Source organism: Lutjanus erythropterus, chromosome 14, assembly GCF_056507025.1.
Source record: "Lutjanus erythropterus isolate fLutEry1 chromosome 14, fLutEry1.hap2, whole genome shotgun sequence".
Taxonomy (NCBI): domain Eukaryota; kingdom Metazoa; phylum Chordata; class Actinopteri; order Lutjaniformes; family Lutjanidae; genus Lutjanus; species Lutjanus erythropterus.
In genome coordinates this window covers 35,139,323-35,158,527 of record NC_139330.1, presented here as the reverse complement: position 1 = coordinate 35,158,527, position 19,205 = coordinate 35,139,323, and the positions used below count along the sequence as shown (strand labels likewise).

The window sequence follows — 19,205 nt, the reverse complement described above, 5'->3', positions numbered from 1 at the left end:
TGTCCTACGTCATATGATGAACACTAAGTGATGTGGACAGTGGATGTTGTACTAAAACATACCATTGTCAAGTGCAGACAAAAGACTAGAGAGAGATTGGTAGTTGAGGAGGAAATTATGGCATGAAAGAAAGGGACACAGAGTTAAGCAGTGACACTGAGCACTTAATCAATTCATCTGCATTATTCTTTTGATTTATCACTTAGTCTAAAAAATGTCAGATAAATGAAAACAATGACATTTCCAAGAGCTCATGTCATGTGTTCTTCAAATGACTTGTTTTGTCCAACCTACAGTTTAAAAGCCAAAGATATTTCATTAACAAGTAGCAAATCCTCACATTTAGGAATGATGAGACCAGCAAAGATTTGACATTGTTGCTGAATAGATGAAAATGTTATTAATTGATTAACAAAATCATTGGCAATTAATCTTCTGATGAACAACTATGGAGTTAACTGACTAACCATTTAGCACTAAAACAGCTCAGCAACTCAGCCAGTTGGATGGGCTGGTGCCATGTTATATTCTTTAACTTAATAACTTAAATTTAAAACATGCATTTCATGTCAGAGTGCACAGAGTGAAAATGTGAAATGTTCTGCCCTGGTTGTTTCAGAATTAATTTCAGGCATCTTGTTTTGTTTGATTGTTCACATACAGATGAATTATACCATTTTATCAGAGTAAATCAGTGCACTGTTACATAGATCTTCCCCTTTGCTTTTGTTTCTGCAGGCATCTCTCTGAGTGTCGTACCAATGTACCTGGGTGAGATAGCACCAAAGAACCTGCGAGGCTTCCTGGGTCTTGTGCCGAGTATATTTATTGGCACCGGAGTGTTCGCTGCCCAAATCCTCGGCCTGCACGAGCTTCTAGGAAAGGTAGTCAACAGCACTTTCTAACAACGGCCAGGGTGTTCAGAGGATTGTAGCAAAATTCATGTGACTGTGTGGTTACTGTGTGGAGCAACAGTTTGGCTCTAAATCAGCTCACAAGGTCCTCACACATCTCTATTATTTGCAACTTGGAATTTTGTGTATATTTTTGTCATTTAAACATCAACTATTAATGCAAAAGACAAGGACGTGGTGACCAAAGAACAGTACTGATGCACAGTTTATGTTAAATGTGTGCTAAAAATCCTGGCATTTGGACAATTAAAGTTGACCCAAGTGTGACCTGGAATGTCCTGAGGTGGCCACCATACATTAGTATTTATTCACATAATGTGCTTCCCGTAGACAAACTAGTGTAGTCTTTAACTGCACAATAAATTTCATCAACCACAATACAGTATATCCATCATATAACATTCTGATTCTTTTTTAATAAAATTGCATTACATTGGTATTATTATGATATGTATTCTAATTATTGATTGTATAAATCACCTGTAGTGCAGGTCATAAACCTCACCCCCTCCATGTCAGCAGAAGAGACACCAAGCTACACAAACTAAAACCAGCAAGTACTCATCAAATAAATTTCTCCCAAAGATTTTTTCTGTTATTTTAGGTAGTTTGGTAACTCTTAAATTTCCAGGTCCCATAATTTCATGGTAAATCGGTGGTAATTACCAAGTAATATATTTGAAATTTCTTAGAAATTAATTACGTGTTCCTTTACAAGTACCGTTTTCATGTAGTGGGTGCTAATTACCAAGTAACATATTAAATTTGGAATCTGTTTCAAAGAAAGTTCAAATGTGTGAAATGGGAATTACCACCTACTTGCATAAAAAAACACTTCTGAATTATCATATACTTTACCATGAAATCTGGGGGTGATGTGTGAGCTATTTCAAACACATTACTGGGTAATTCCACCTTCTACATGGAAATGGTATTTGCTACTTATCACATAATTAACCATGAAATCTGTAGGTAATTTCTAAGAAATCTCACATATATTACACGGTAATTACCACCTATTTGCCATGAAATTATGGAACCTGGAAATTGAAGCATTACCTGTAGCTGTTAAACTGCTGATTGTTCAAGTATTAATTTTTCTCATCAGTTTTAATTAGTTATTTGATGCTATAGTAGGGAGGTTCACGTCATTATTAACAGCTGAGTTCTGCTCATGTTAAAGTTGGTCAGGTACAGGGGCATCAGACTCAGTATTGGGGAAGGGGACATCACCAAGGCAACATAATTTTGGCTTCATTTCTATACAGTCGGAGGAAGTGGGGATGCATCATCCATCTTTATACACTGTGCTTCTAAATATGTCATCAGTGCCATCCTTTGACCTGATGAGACATGTTGTAACTGTTACAGGAGGAGCATTGGCCCCTTTTTCTTTCAGTGGTGGTGGTACCCACCTTTATCCAGTTGATGCTGTTGCCATGGTTCCCAGAGAGCCCCAGGTACCTGCTGATTGAAAAGCACAACGTCCACGCAACCATCACAGGTCAGTGTTGTGGCACTGCTGCACATCATCCTTTACAGGAAGAGGAGAATACTGGGTTTAACATGTTGGGAAAATAGGCCAGTTGCATCAGGGTAATTGTGCATAACTGGCCTAATAGATAAAGAATTTCTGTTTAGTCACAGTTTAGTTGTAATATATTTTGGAGACATGCATGCTTTTATTGCATTGTGGCAGCTTCACAGGAATAATTACTATTTAAAGTGAGATATAGTTGTGTCAATACTCATGGAATGATCAGAGATATCAGTGTGACAAATTATATGCAGAGCATAGAAAAAGAATAACATGGGACCAAGAATTAATCCTTGTGGCATACCACAAATTAAAAGCCGCTGATGACAGGTGGACAGAGGTGGAAGTAAGTTACACATGCACAAGTCTTCAGCCTCAAGTCTCAAGTAAGTCCCAAGTTACTGTGGTGGGAATCAAGCAAGTCAAGTCGAGTCCCTGCTGTAAGTCAAGCAAGTCAAATGTCAAGTCATACCAAATTCTGATGACTTACCCCAGTTTCAAGTTAGTGCCTGTATAGTTTGGGATTTTATTGAGAAGACATATCATCAATGAAAAAGACAATCAATTTGAAGTCTATAATTTGAATGTAGCTGAGACTTAATGTTTGCTTCCTAGCTAATGTTTGACCAGCCAGTAAGTTAGCTCATAAAAAAACATTCATGAATCTGTGTGTGAGGCTTTCGTATTGATGGATGAAGTTGATGTTGAGGTGGTTGTGTCACTTATTTTTGAGCACAGACTCTGCATACTATTGTCATCCTTAAATACAATTATTTTTGGACAAGCTCCCTCCATGATGTTTCTCCTGGCCTCTGCTGTCTGCTGTGTCCTACCAGGTTGCCAGGTTTGCATAGGCTACATTGCACTAGAAATTACCCAATCATGTTTGAAAAAGAAAACAGAAGTTCTCAGAGAAAAATGCAAATATTTCATTATGTAATATTTCAAGTCCTGTCAAGTCATCTGCTTCAAGTTAAGTCATGAGTCATAAATGCCAAGTCAAAGTCAAGTTGAATCTTTTTATCAATGTTAGTCAAGCAAGTCCCCAAATTTGTGAGTTAAGTCCTACTTAAGTCCCCACCTCTGCTGGTGGACTGACTCTCTGACTGACTGATGTCACCATACTTAGCAAGGACAAATTCTATAACCACACTACTGTTGTCTTGGTTGGCTAGTTGACTTGTCTGACTTCCCAAGCATAAAATTTAAATCTCCTCAAATGCACCAGCTACTGTACCAGTAATGATTTATGCTTCAGATGTCTTGTATGTTTCCATGATGTGCTATAACCTCGCTGCTTCCTGTCCTGTCTCTCAGCCCTGAAGTGGTACAGAGCCAAGTGTAACATCCAGGCTGAGATTGAAGAGATGCAGGAGGAGCAGCGCTCCCTGTCGTCAGTGGAGACCCTGTCGGTATGGAACCTGCTGCTGGATGACTCAGTCCGCCGGCAGGTGCTCAGCGTGGTGGTCATCAACATCGGCATGCAGCTGTCTGGCATCGATGCTGTAAGGACTCTTTAACAACACACTAATGTACATAGAAGAAGAGGGGGTCAGCATGTCTTTTTTGATAATATTGTAAGGCAGGTTTCTCTTAACCTTAACTACAGGGCTCAACAAGTGGGTCAGAAATCTACTTGCCCAAATACACTTTTTCCTTGCCCCTATTCACATTGTTTTATTTATTAGTAGTTATTAAATAACAACAGTGACTTAATCTTGGGCTGCAATGTCTATGAAATGTCAGAGATATTTCTTTAATATGATAAGAAATGAAGGAAATCAGGAATTCTTCATATTTAAGAGGCTGAAAACAGAATTTTCTGCTATTTATGTATGAAAAATTACTTAATTGATTGATTGATTATCAAAATCATTTAATAGTTTATCTCTTTTTTTACCACTTGCCGGGTCAGGCAACTGAGTTGCCAGTTTTACTTGCCCGACATGGTATTTTACTAGCCCCAGGCAAGGCTTATTGTTAAGCCCTGAGCTATACAATTACAAAAGTTCAGGGATGTGGGTAAAGCAAGCGCATAGGGACAGCTTCTTCTGTGTAACTTCAGTTACTTTAATGTCCAAATCAATCGTAGGAGAACTGAATACTATCAACAATAGTGGCTCATCACTTGTTAAATCGTATCACTCCACCAGTCTTAATCATCACTACCATTATAGGCAAGGTGCACCGTATTATGTAGTTCCAGATCGAAATCAATACAATATGTATACTGTATACAGTATTCAGTTACCATCAATTAAAATATGTAAATTCTAAATAATGAACCTGAGAAAAATAAGGTAATCTACAAAATAAATCTTCACAAAAATAAATCTCTTACACTATCACTAGTATTTAGTAAAATGTTCAACATTTTAAACAGAGTTTAAGGTGCTCTCCCAAGGAGTTCATTCGACAAACTCTAATTAAATGTCCACGCACCCATCAAGCAATGTTTCAGTCGCAAGAGGGTCAGTGGGCACAGAATTGTTTGTACATTGAAATAATTAGATAAAATAGCAAATGTAAGATGTATGAAATATTATAAAATGATAATGACATTAAAGCTGAGAAAAGCACAACATTTTACATATGACACATCTGAACTTATTAAGTTATTATGGCTATGTTGTTAGCAAACAGTTACACACAAAGTAACATCAGCATTAATTTAAATGTGTTTATGTCCACTATTCACTGTCTTTTAACTCTGGTTTGGTCTCTACCAACTGCTGAGGGGAAATATCTGACTCTTTACCTGCTAAATAGAGTGCTGCAGGATAGTGTCCTAAAACATAAAAATAACTCTGTCTGTTAAATGATTGGCTGTTGGTATGTCACTCGTAGCATGCTGCGTTATTATGGGATATGATAGGCTGTCTATGAGCTGGGGTGTATATGTCATGTGCTTTCATGGAGGGTTTGAATTTAGTGCATTTAAGACTTAAAACTTTAAGACTTTTCAGCTATTAAGATTTAAAACTATCGGACATTTTATTAAACCATCTTCTTGTTGTTAGTGATGACATGTCTATCGCCAATAGATTTTGCTATTGTTTTAATACCCACACTTACTTCTGCCAATTGGATTCATGCTTCAAAAATCATAGATGTGGTGATCATTTGTGAAGATTGTGTGAACAAAATATGTGAGTATCATAAACTTTTGTTTACCACAGAGTTAATTTTCTGCATGAATCCAAAATCCAGTGGAAAAATCCCTTTGCCTTTTGTTTGGCTTTTTGTTGGCTCACAAAAATAAGTCATCCCTGCAGCACTCTGTGCTCCATATGTTCACCAGATAGTTGCTGTTTGTCTGGTGTGTGGTGCCGGGCATGCAGTGCTTCTTTCTCACTGAAAACAGAACAGCTGCTTGTCTTTGTGTGTAATTTGTTGGCCAGAAAAAACCAAAAAAAATAAAAATAGGCTAAAATAGGCTAAAAACCTCTGTAGAGCTGAGGAGACCTGCAGAGTCGGGGATAATTATCGGTCGGTTTGTCACTATGAGCGACCTCTTTCACATGACACACAATATTTGATCCATAGAAAATATTTGACTAAACAATGTCTAGAGTATTTTTAGCAGGTAATTTCATTACAGCAGGCTGAACAGATGCCAGATAAGTGACAGCGTGTTTTGAGAACTATGTGACCAGCAATGTGACTCAGTGGGATGGCTGCTCCGCTCCTCAAACCATCCATCTGTTAGAGGCAGGACAAAGTCATTGTTTAGCAAGCTACAAGTGTCTATGAAATCTTAAGTGAAGACTGATCAGTCCAAGACAAATCCCAAATAAGACCAACCAGTCCCGAGTCCTCAAGTTTCTTTAGAAGTCCTGAACAAGTTCAGGAATGTTGGCAATTTAAGGATGTTAACTGATATTAGGGTCAGACAGCTATTGGATTTGTGGGAGTGATGATGTTAATGTTAGAGGGTAAAAAAATCCTGATATCGATATATTGGCCAGTATTCTTTATGCTGAATATAGTGGTGATAAAGATATGTAATGGAGGCAGGATAACAATAAACGTTATTGTCAATAATAATATCACAGCACTGAAACAGTAAACTTTCATATTTTTAATAGTTACAAATAAATAAAACACGCACACACACACACACACACACACACACACACACACAAATAGAGCCAAATATTATTATACTTTTATACTAACATTATATTATACTATACTAACTTAAAGATAAAATATATCTAAACTACAGTCTATAAGGCTAACAAATAAACACAATCTGCATTACATTCTGTTAAAATTAGAATGTTTTCATATTAGCACATATTGGACAGTATACAGTATCTCACAAAAGTGAGTACACCCCTCATATTTCTGCAAATATTTCATTATATCTTTTCATGGGACAACACTGAAGAAATGATACTGTGATACAATGTGAAGTAGTCAGTGTACAGCTTGTATAACAGTGTAAATTTACTGTACCCTCAAAATAACTCAACACAGAGCCATTAATGTCTAAACCACTGGCAACAAAAGTGAGTACACCCCTAGGTGAAAATGTCCAAATTGGGCCCAATTAGCCATTTTCCCTCCCCAGTATCATGTGACTCGTTAGTGTTACAGGGTCTCAGGTGTGAATTGGGAGCAGGTCTGTTAAATTTGGTGTTATCGCTCTCACTCTCTCATACTGGTCACTGGAAGTTCAACATGGCACCTCATGGCAAAGAACTCTCTGGGGATCTGAAAAAAAGAATTGTTGCTCTACATAAAGATGGCCAAGGCTATAAGAAGATTGCCAACACCCAGTGTGAGGAGTACAAAGACAAGTGTGTCTTGCCTACAGTCAAGCATGGTGGTGAGAGTATCATGGTTGGAGGCTGCATGACTGCTGCCAGCACTGGGGAGCTACAGTTCATTGAGGGAACCATGAATGCCAACATGTACTGTGACATACTGAAGCAGAGTATGATTCACTCCCTTCAGAAACTGGGCCACATGCCAGTATTCCAACAAGATAACAACCCTAAACACACCTCCAAGACAATCACTGCCTTGCTAAAGAAGCTGAGTGTAAAGGTGATGGACTGGCCAAGCATGTCTCCAGACCTAAACCCTATTGAGCATCTGTGGGAAATCCTCAAACAGAAGGTGGAGGAGTGCAAGGTCTCTAACATCCACCAGCTCTGTGATGTCAGTTATTTTATTGAGTTATTTTGAGGGGACAGTAAATTTACACTGTTATACAAGCTGTACACTGACTACTTTACATTGTATCAAAGTGTCATTTGTTCTGTGTTGTCCCATGAAAAGATATAATTAAATATTTGCAGAAATGTGAGGGGTGTACCTACTTTTGTGAGATACTGTATAAGCCAAAACCAATAGCTGTGATCCACAAATATCGTCTCGATGTATCAATCAATCCATATATCAGTCAGGCTCTAAGTGATTTTTAAAGATGTTTAATATTTTGTTACCGTGCTGACAAGGTTTCAAACAGTCAAGGACTCACAGATTTCATAGATAAATTTTAAAAGACAAATTTGTTTCCATACAGCAGTGATGCCCAAAGTGTTGGCTGCAGCCCCCTGGTGGGCCATGAAGGTACTGCAGGTGGCCCGTGCCTAACCCATAAAACAAAAAGTTTTAATTTTCAGTTTTGTTACTATAAAATTACTATAAAATATATAGCATTAAATAGTAACATTCAAAAAATGTAACCAGAACTAATAAAACAAAGCTGTGGGATTCAACCTAAGTGTGGTTTTTCATTTACGTGACCTATTTTATCTGGCTTTACACAATATTGGGTGACCCCTCATATTAACACCAGAATGTCTTATATCTTGACAGTGGCAGAATCATAGTTCAAGACTAACTCATCATTGTAAGAGTTCAAATGGAACAATATACAAGTTTACAGATTGTTAAATGTATGGGGATCAATTATCACTACCTTGCTATGTGCCCATGTTCACATAAGTTAATTGTTCTGTTTATGAAATATGAAATCTATAGGTTCTTAGTCTTGTGTGTTGATCCAAGTTCTGATTAAAGGTCTGGGTGGACCACAGAAAATTCTCCGATTTTCCTCGGCATTCTTAAGTTTTGGAATGGCTGCCATAGTGTATCACACATGCCTCCAGAACAAAGATACATTTACATAAAACATACAACACAAGTACTATTGTACACAATTCATATGTCTGATTAGTGAAGATTCCAAAAGATACTAAAAGACAACATCTACCCCAACCACAGTCTCTTCACCCTGCTGCCATCTGGCAAGACATACAGAAGTATCCACTGCTGTACTTCCAGACTAAAGAGTAACTTCTTCCCTCAGGCTGTGAGACTGCTGCTTGTTGCCTGTGTAGTATAATGGAGCTACATCTTGAATTTTGTGGTGCACCTCTGTGTTGTAGAAAGGTTAAAAAAATGAACCTTGAACCTTGACAATGGGGCCAAAACACCTCAGTTATATAAAGTCATGTTATCTCCCAGAGGGAATTGCAAGGTTGAGCAGGTGTTTGCTTTAAAACCATATCAACAAACAAGTTTTGTCTCTACCCCCCCTTGCTTGCTTACCATCAGCTGTCGGCTGCCAAATGGTGTCTGGTAAATTGAGTCTTTAGGCTACAGTGACAAGCAGCACAAACTGGCACAAACTCCTGATGAAACCGCATCAGATGGTTTGAGTTGGTTTTGTCTTTATCCCCCTCACTAAATTTTTTTATCTCCATCTCAACCACTCCCCCTGTTCCTACAGCTCCCTCATCTGATTGATCTAGCTTATTAGACAAAGACACTGAGATGAAAATGAGCCTAAATGATCCCTCATTGTTTTATAAGCCTCGCGTGGTCTCGTGAATAAAGCCAAAAGCCGATGTCATCATTTTTCTACCGATACGATTAGCCAAATTCTCCCCCTGAATGTTGCCCCGGAGATTCATTAATTATTCAAATGATTACCGGGGCGGCCGGGCCAGAAAGTGCACACTGTAAGCACCGGGGCTGAACTCATTAGCACACCCTTCTCCAGGCTGTATTTTTAGCTGCTAATTAGCTCTACCTAAACAAAGTGGAGCAGTGCTGAAACATGCACATACTGAGAGCAGCACTGAGGATGAGGAGGGTTACTGTGATGTGATAATGATGAAAGCAGCAGTACTACAGTGGGAAGGATGATGTATGACAGTTTAACGAAATCATGAAAATGAAAATGAATCAATCAATGATGATGATGACAGTGATGAGGATGAAGGTGATATTGGTGACCATAATAATGAGGATGGTCATAACAGAGGTGACCAGTAAGATGATTACTGTACCTGACAATGACAACTATGATGATGATGATGATGATGATGATTATGATGATGTTGATGACGATGATTATAATCATGATGATTACAATCGAATGATGATGATGGTGACGATCATGATGATGAAGATGATGGTCAGGATGGTGATGATGATGATGCTGATGTTGATGGTCATGATGATAAAGATGATGATGATCACAGTGATGAAGCTGACGATGACAATGATGGTCAGGGTGGTGATGATGGCCATAATGATGATGCAGGATTATGATGATGATGATGATGATGATGTTAATAATGGTGATGATCACGATGATGAAGATGGTCATTATGATGATGATAATGATGGTGATGATGATGATGTGGAGGAGAAAAAGTGGTGATGGTGATGTGATGACCATGATGGTGATGAAAATGATGTTGGTGAGGAAAACAACTAATTAAGAGATTGAGGATGATAATATCTATTTATCATCATAATAATTGCAGTAATTGAATGATCATGAGGATGAAGGTGATTTCGGTGACCATGACGACAGTGTTAACAGAGATTGTGATGGTGATGAAGATTGTTTACTGTGTTTGTTAATGACAACAACAACAATGATGATAGTGAGTACAGTAATGATGGTGATGATGACGAAGACGACAGTGATTGTGGTGGTTATAGTTCATGATGATGCTGCTGACATTCATCCCTCATGTTGATAATGACTGTGGTGGAGATGATATTATTAACACTGATGACAGTGACAAACAATAATTATGATTGTGTCGATGATGTTCCTGAGTACACTGATGTGGTGATGATGATGATGATGATGATGATGATGATGATGATAGTAATGGTTACTGTGATGTGGCAGATGCTTGAGGTGATATTTAGTCGTAAGTGCATGTGACAGTTGGCGAGCCTTGGCACAGTTCCTGGCACACTGCAGGACTCTGTGTGTGTGTGTGTGTGTGTGTGTGTGTGTGTGTGTGTGTGTGTGTGTGTGTGTGTGTGTGTACATGTCTACCTGGTCCTCTAACCATCATCACCGTCTGCTGTCTCCAGTTAATACACCTCCTGTCCTGTCCTGCTCCCCCTAAAGCCTCAAATTGAATAGAATTGAATGTGAGTAAATGTGTGCAGTCTCTCTGTGGTGATGTTGTACCACCTGTGCAGCCCGCAAGTCCTAAATGTCTGCCTCCCTCCTCATTTATTTTTTACACCATTGTGTTTTCTTCTTCGAGGCATATGTCACGTTATGGGGAGAAATGTTTTACTGCTGCTTTTCAGCCAAAAGGTGACTTGTGACTAGTTAGTTATGTCCTGTGTTAAACTGTAGCTATGTCATATGCAGTGTGGCTCAAGTCTTATGGAGCTGACAAATGTTTTTGTGTCAAAAAGTCTTTTTTTTTTTCATTTCACAACATAGTCATAGTGAACAGCTATTTTACTTTTTAAAATTCCTCAGAGTTCTGTTAATGTTAATCAAAATACACATTTTTAAACCATAATTCTTATTTAGCTTTGATTTAGAAGAAATACAGAGTATATGTGTTATGGTTGAGACACATCTGATAGCAATATTTTATCAATGAATTAAAGTTTACTAGTGCTTGAGCAGTATTCCCGCCTTTTTAAACCAAGAAATGAGACAGGGGTTCAAAGAGTATAGCTAACCCTTTGTATGCCTGATTAAATCATGTTTTTGTAAAAAGAAAAAATCTGAAAGAGTTGATGGAAATCTTGGACACAACTTTAAAGAGCCAACATTTTCATTTATATCAAAGGTATTGTTATTTTTAGAAGATTTAGAAGGACCCAGAAGATTTTGAAGGCTTTTAAACACATTTTTGTCATTGTTTAAAGTTGTGATTTTTTGAGCAAGTTTAGAAATTTGTTATGAATATGTTATCAGGCCTCTGCAGAGGCTTGATGAGGTTTTTTTTTGTTTTTGTTTTTTTTTTGGTTTTACAAGCAGTTTATTACAACCCATATCTACATTTGCTGTTAGGCAGCATACTCTGATAGCCATAGTAATTATGACAAAGAAAAGAATAATTGAAAGATGTTATAATTACATTTAAATTCAACTGATTATTTCAATCCTTAAATGTAACTTCCTTGGGTGGTGGCCAGAGATTAAAGTTGGTATGTTTCTGATCTGGAGCATGTCTGATGTTCATCCCCCCAACAGTCATATCAAAAAACACATGGTGTGGCTGACATCATTGCTCGCCACCTGGATGATTAGGATGTCACTTGATGTTTGCAGAAGGTTGAAAACTCACATGTGCATTTTGTCTCATGTTTTATCTGTTAAACTCACTTAAACTTAAAATAGAGGTGGGCGGGTTGACAAACTGAGGCACTGAGGTTTTATTTCCTCGAGTACTGTGGGTTTGTATCTGGTTGTCCATGTGCGTAGGACGATGCCAATCCAGCAGCACACTGCAATCTTGTTCAGCCAGCTTCAGAGTAGGTCAACAGCTCAGAGCAGCTTTCTCCTGTAATACTGTGGTAACCTTTTGGTTAACCTCTCTGAAATCACGCAAACCTCTTTCCTTTTCTTTCCCATTCTGTTTCCTTATAGTCCACATTTTTCAACTAGCTGACATGATCACACCAAAAAAAATTTTTTATCCCAATTTCAGCATCAATGCTGGCCATGGAGATTAAAGAGGCAGCAGGTATCTGTTCCTTCTGCAGTGAACAATATGATGTGATAGAGACTGTTTGTGGTTCCCCTGCAAACAAAACATTTACTGTATCTGTGGATGATTATTGGGATAATATTTACAATGCAGTTATTTCACTCCAAGATTGTCAGCAATTTACAAGTAATACAGCACATTTTTATTAAATTAAACTTTAAAATAATTAAATTGAAAAAAAACAAAAAAAAAACAAAAAAAAACAAGTTTCTTCTGAGGGAAAGTCCACAGGATTAACAAACTGTCAGTGCGTCATGAACATAAAGATGGATGATATGACAGCTCCCCGAAAGTGAAAGTTAAACATCTGGATCACCCCCTAGTGGCTGGCTGCAGCAGCGATCATAAACATCTACTAATCTTTTTCTCATATGGTTTCTGCCATTTAAGTTAGTTCTTATCATGAGGATCCATGTTCAGCAGTTTGTTTTTATGATCAGTTTGGTTTTAATTAGTTATCTGATGCTATAAAAAGGGTGTTTCACATCATGATTGACAGCTGAGCTCTGCTCGTGTTTGAGTCAGATAGCTAAATGGGCAGGACCTTGAAAGCGCAGCTCCAACGCTGATCACTGCTGTGCAGGTTTCAAATGACGTCACCAGAACAAGATGTCAGTGTTCATACGCAGGATATTTTGGCTTCATTTTTGTACAGTGGGAGGAAGTGATGGGATAGAATCATGTATTCTTTGAGGCCACAGAAGCTACAAAGTTAGGTAATAGTCCCCAACATGTCATGACATCATAACATGGCAGACAGACCAAAAAAGTTGCCTATCAAATTAATGTTTGTATTCTCATCATCAAGACCGATTGATTGGGTTTGACCTCACTGATAATTCGTGATGACTTTTAATCTTTTCTCTCACAGATCTGGTTTTACACCAATAACATCTTTGAGAACGCAGGGATCCCAGCACCAGAGATCCAGTACACCACAGCAGGAACAGGGATCATAGAGATCATCGCTGGACTTATTGGGGTAAAGTTGCAAATTAGTAAACTGGAATTGAACTGTGGCTGATGATGTTATTTTTTTTTATTATTGTTGTTTATAATTGATTGATTGAGATGAAATAAGACAACAAGATGGATATCAACCTCATGTCTGTGTGTTACAGAGCTTGAGTCAGGACATGGTTATCTTAGCTTAGCTTAAAGACTGGGAGCAGATGGAAACTGCTCGCCTGGTTGTATCCAAGGTATAAAAATACACCTACTAACACCTCTTAAGCTCACAAATTAATACACACTATCTATTTTTTATGCATACACAAACAAAAATGTAAAAATGACAGCTCTGTATTTAAAGGACCAGTCTGTGGGATTTAGTGGCATCTAGTGGTGGGCTTGCAGATTGCAAATACCTCACCTTTCCAAGCATGGTGGAGAACCTATATGGTGGCAGCAAAATTCACAAAAACATGAAAAACCAAATCTTTGTCCATGATTTTACACTAATGAAAACATACTTACATGTTCCCTTTATGCTACATTCTGCTAATTAATCCCCCCAATAAATCTGACACACTGCACCTTTAACACAGAGACATGAGATTAATATCTGTCTTCTCGTTTCACTCTCAGTAAGAAAGCAAAAAAGTTTATTTGCCTAAGAATGAGTCAAACCAGATACATTAAAGCTCACTGAGGTGCATGTTCTTGCATCTGTAGTGTGTATTAATGTAACAGTGTCTGACATGAGCTGTGTGTCTCCTCCTGCAGTGTTTTACCATAGAGAAGCTGGGCAGGAGGCCTCTCATGATCGGGGGTTTTACTGTGATGGGCATCTGCAGCGCTGGAATCACATTAGCCCTCATTTGGCAGGTGTGTGTGTGTGTGTGTGTGTGTGTGTGTGTGTTCTCTTGAAGTCTTGTAATCCACACCTTTCCAGTACAGGGAGATGTGAGTAAATGGCAAAAGAGACAGCAAGTAAGCTGTCATCTCAGCAATCCAAAGTGGCATCATGACTCTGAATCTGAAAAAATGACATATGGTCATTTGCACCCATTACATTTCTGGTTAACAAGAACATTCTGCTGCCCTCACAGCTGTGTGTGATGACTTTTTCATACTTAAAACATTAACTTTTCAAAATGAAATAGTGTAAGCACGAGTCAGTGATGCTAATTAAGGTCCCGTTCCATTCGGGTGAAACAGAGTCTGGGTGCTGCTTTTGTGCATGTTGGCTCACTGGGAAGGCTCTGCTACACTAAATGGAACAGGACCTTAATTAGTATCATTGGTAACACCTGTGCTTATCATACTATTTCATATCAATACATCTGTTGTGAAAAAGATGTATTGTCCCAGCTTGCACTGATTCCGATCAGAGAAAATAACTAAATGTGATCAGACTGACTCATCTTCATGTTGTGCTGTTTCTTCTCCCTGCAGACTCACTTATCGTTCATGCGCTACATCAGTGTCTGCTGTGTGGTCGGCATCATCGCTGGCTTCTGTATCGGTCCAGGCAAGTACCTCTATACTGTATGTTAAATGAATGGATCAGACAAAGTAGAAAAAAACAACATATTTTCTTGTTCACTCCTTGTGCTGATGAAGACCTAATTCAAGCTGTGCAGCACAGGAATCGCCTGTATTTCTACACACAATGTCTAACATTAACCTTTTATCTGCCAAGTGCTGGTAAATTAATTACTTTACTCATTTTAATTTATTCTTAACAATGTTGAGGTTTGGACTACACACTACTTATATCCTCCCATACTGTAAACAAGACATTGTTAAACTTTAATTTCCTGTGAATTCAGTAATCAATTAATTGTCATATCATTTTAGCTCCAACATAGACTCTCCACAATGTGTGTCTGTGGAAGATCCAAAGTAATCAGGACACTGATTCTGCCTTTTCAAATGTAAATAAGTTATTTCAGTTGTTCTTCATTATATTGTAGTTGAGGCAGACATGTCTGAGACAGACACCTTCAAATGTAGGCAAATAGAACCAATACTAACTGCATGAAAAGATACCACAAGACAGAAGAGAGGATATATGTGTAAGTAATCTGCAAATGACAAGGGATGGTTTTATTTTTATCTTTCTGTTTGACCTGTCCACTGTCCAGGTGATAAACAGTACTGACTTGGTTAGTCTGTAGAGGTTCTTTCTCTTATTAAATGGCTCCCTCTGCAGGTCAGACTGTAACATTTTGAAGGGTCTAAGATTGTCACACTTAGACCATTTCAAGCCATTAAGCTTCATATAGTAAAATCTTGATAGTTGATTAACAATATTTACAATTTTAAATAGCCATATCACTCTAAACTTAAAAATGTAAGTGATGTTGTGTTATTTTTTTAACCTGCCTCTGCTCTCCACACCATCTTACATTAAGTGATAAATATGCCTATTTATTTTTCTCTCTGCAATTATGCATGTTGTGACAAACCCATGTTCTATGTATAAGAGAGACAAATAATGCAGGTTTAATGATAGACTATAATAATAAAATATTAGTAATATGCATTCTTTGATATATGACCCTCCCGTCCACATGCTGGCCTGGCTCTCAGCCAATCGGCTCATTCTGTTTTATCTCTAATTAGCCTTTTATTATTGGTGAGAAAGATGATGAATGAACATAAATAATCAAATCATGAGCATAAATAATATTTTACATATAAGGAAAATCTTGCATGCCTGCCCAGATATATCTTGTTAGGAGTCATCTCCTTTACTTTCTTTTTATAAAAGGATTTGTGGAAACAAAATGTACTGCTTAAAATTAAAGTATGAAAACTCTTCTTCTACCATCACATGGCTCAAGAACAGTTCCTCATATGAGGCAACATGATGTTCAATCTTACAAAAAGGCATTTTTGATAAGTGCTGCAGAGACATAAAATAATGTTTAATTAACATTCCACAACTAATACTATCAACCTGTACAGAATATGACCACAGGCACAAGCTCTGTTGTGGTGTAATTTATAATTTATAGTGTAACTATGTGTATTATAGTTGAGCCCAGTCTCACAGCAAAGCCTGTAATAGATCTGCCCATCCACTATGTCAGTGCAGATGTGCTAAGACTGGAGTGGTGTGACTTAATTCTTTTAGTGCCTGTCAAAATTCAGGCTGCAGCACTCTGAACAAGCTGGAGACTTGAGATTGATTTTTGACTGCAGCAGGTATAGAACACATTGCAATAGTTTAAATGAAATTAAAGCTACTACACAGAACCTTTATGTTTTGTTGATTTGGAGGTCACTTTGTACACAAGTGCCAGTGTTTCCACTATAATAAATGCAATATATAACATCAAAAATAAAATTATCTAAATAAAATCTCCTGCTCCTTTTTAACTGGCTAACGTACCACTAACTGTAACTTCTCCAGTCAAAATGTAAACCCAGACACAGTCATCTGACCCGGTGGCAGACGTTAAGAGTAACTGTAGAGAATGAGCCAATCCTCTCGCTGATGGTCTTGTTAACTTGTGTAGGTTATATGAAGTCATCAGTTTTAAATTGAGACTGTTTCATAACCAGTTAAAAACTCACTGTAGTATCTTTAAATAAAAGCATGAATTACCGTCTATACATCAGCACAAGACAGAAATGATTTGATTTTAGATACATTTCTGAGTTGGAAGAAGCAAGACTGCACAACTTTCTTTAACTGCTTCTCAAAAGTCAGATCACTGTCAAAAATCACTTCTAAATTTCAACCCAAATCATCGTATCCTAAACCTAACCAAGTACCTTTGATGCTAAAACCTTCTCAAACTCTGATCGTCACCTGAAATGTTTCTCAGCAAACTTTATTTTGAAAGTCTGACCAGATTTTGTGTATTATTTCTAACTTAAAAGAGGAATGAAAGTGACAATTCACACGTTGTTGAGGCAAAACAGAGTTGACTGATGGATCTATTACACGCTTTGGTGTGATACTAGGTTGCATAATTATAAATACATACATACTGTATGTATAGATGCATAACAAATGATAACAAATATGATTTTTTTTCATTTGGTTACTGTGCAGATTTAAAAAGACTATTGAGATTACACATAAGATCAGTTTACTCAATATTAGGCCTGGGTATTTTTTTTTAAATACTATGAAACCAGTACAAATACTAGTGTCCTTAAAGTGATTCAGATACCAATAGAGTACTTAATTTGATACCTTTTTTTGTAAAACCACCAACCCTGTTGTGGCTGCTGCAGTAGTGGGCTATTCATACGTCACATTTTGACTGTGATGCAAAACCCAACAAATAGTAATTTTCTTTAGATCTGGGTACAAATAGGATTGAATGCATGTATCTTTTGACTGAACAAGTTTGAATGCGACTTGGTCTTGGGTTATTTCTGTCAGTACCTCAAAGGTATTTAGTACTACTCATCATAGTGAATACTAGTCAGCATGTGAAAACACAGGGATCATAACTTCTGCACTTCTATGGGAAAATAGCTTTGATGTTGTCATAGTGATGTCAGCAGGGTTATCCCAGTTTGTCATGGGAGACGATACATTTCTAACATATGGGAGGTGTTGACTTTGAAAGATGTGGCTGTAATGAGTTACATTGTGGCAAATGTAGGATCAAGAGTTTTTGGAGCTTCATCCGTACGAGGGACAGTTAGGATGTCTCAGCCTCTGCTGAGCACACTGTGTCTGTTCTTGTTTAATCTGTCTCTTACAAACAGTCTCACTTCATCAAAGTCCAAACCGAAATTACTCACATGCCTCTTTCAATGAACTCAGCACAAACAGCATGTGTATGATTTGTATTGATGTCTTTATATCCTTTGCATCGATCTGGTTCCAGCGGGGGTTCCCTTCCTGATTACAGCAGAGCTGTTCAAACAGTCCCACCGCCCAGCGGCCTATATCGTAGGAGGATCACTCAACTGGCTGTCCAACTTCACTGTGGGCTTCGTCTTCCCCTTCTTACAGGTGAAAACTATACACTATGGTGTTTTTCTCTATCCTAAATGTTACCAACATGAGGGATGATCAGGCTTTTTAATATTATGACTCTTTAAGTTGGATATATTGAGCATTTCCCATGACTGATGATTACAACTTGGATCATACTTGCCGTCCTTGAGACCTCAAAAATAGGGAGGATTGGAAACCAGAGAAGTATGTACACAAATACATACACATTTTTTAGGCAAACAGACACCAGCAGATGACCTATAACTCACACTTACCACCTGGAAAACATTATGGGACCTCAACATGTTTATTGATATCTAACATTTTTTTCTAAGGGTGCATTAGTGCTCTTTCCCTTTAAAACTTTTTGAATTGGCTTTTTTCCAGGATGTCTTAAATTTGCTTTCTTTCTCTTAGTACTCTCCACTCATAGTTGTGTCTAGAAGGAAACCCCAGACCTGCGTGAGTGATGATTTTAACCCAAACAATGTGTACAAATCTCATGTGAGTTTTGCAAATCATAGCAGACGTAAGCCATAGATACATTATGAAGAATTAGTATTGTATTGTTTTGTTTTCCAGGTTAAAATGGTAGACTTTCAGAGCTGTAGAGGTAAAAAATGGAAGAAGGCAATGAAAGCCATGAATTTTCTGGGAAAATCAGAAAGGTTGGCATGATGTTTGGTTGTTGATCTAACCTCACGCTGCATCATGTCCACTCTCTGTTAACCTAGAACAGGAGGAATTCTTCACCCTTCCATTACTTGTGTCATGACTATTTGCAGACTGATATGAGTTCTAGAGAACAAGCATGGTGTTAGTTGGTTGTAATC

The 19,205-nt window shown here is 37.8% G+C and overlaps 1 protein-coding gene across 1 annotated transcript in view; it reads left to right on the top strand.

The window, feature by feature from the left end:
* slc2a15a (solute carrier family 2 member 15a) overlaps positions 1-19,205 on the top strand; it is a 38,785-nt gene that overhangs the window by 18,906 nt on the left and 674 nt on the right. The window contains exons 5-11 of the mRNA XM_084736222.1: positions 739-884; positions 2,286-2,418; positions 3,769-3,956; positions 13,330-13,440; positions 14,184-14,285; positions 14,856-14,931; positions 18,260-18,387. Of these exons, the coding sequence (XP_084592348.1) occupies positions 739-884; positions 2,286-2,418; positions 3,769-3,956; positions 13,330-13,440; positions 14,184-14,285; positions 14,856-14,931; positions 18,260-18,387 (884 nt within the window). The remainder of the gene's footprint in view (positions 1-738; positions 885-2,285; positions 2,419-3,768; positions 3,957-13,329; positions 13,441-14,183; positions 14,286-14,855; positions 14,932-18,259; positions 18,388-19,205) is intronic.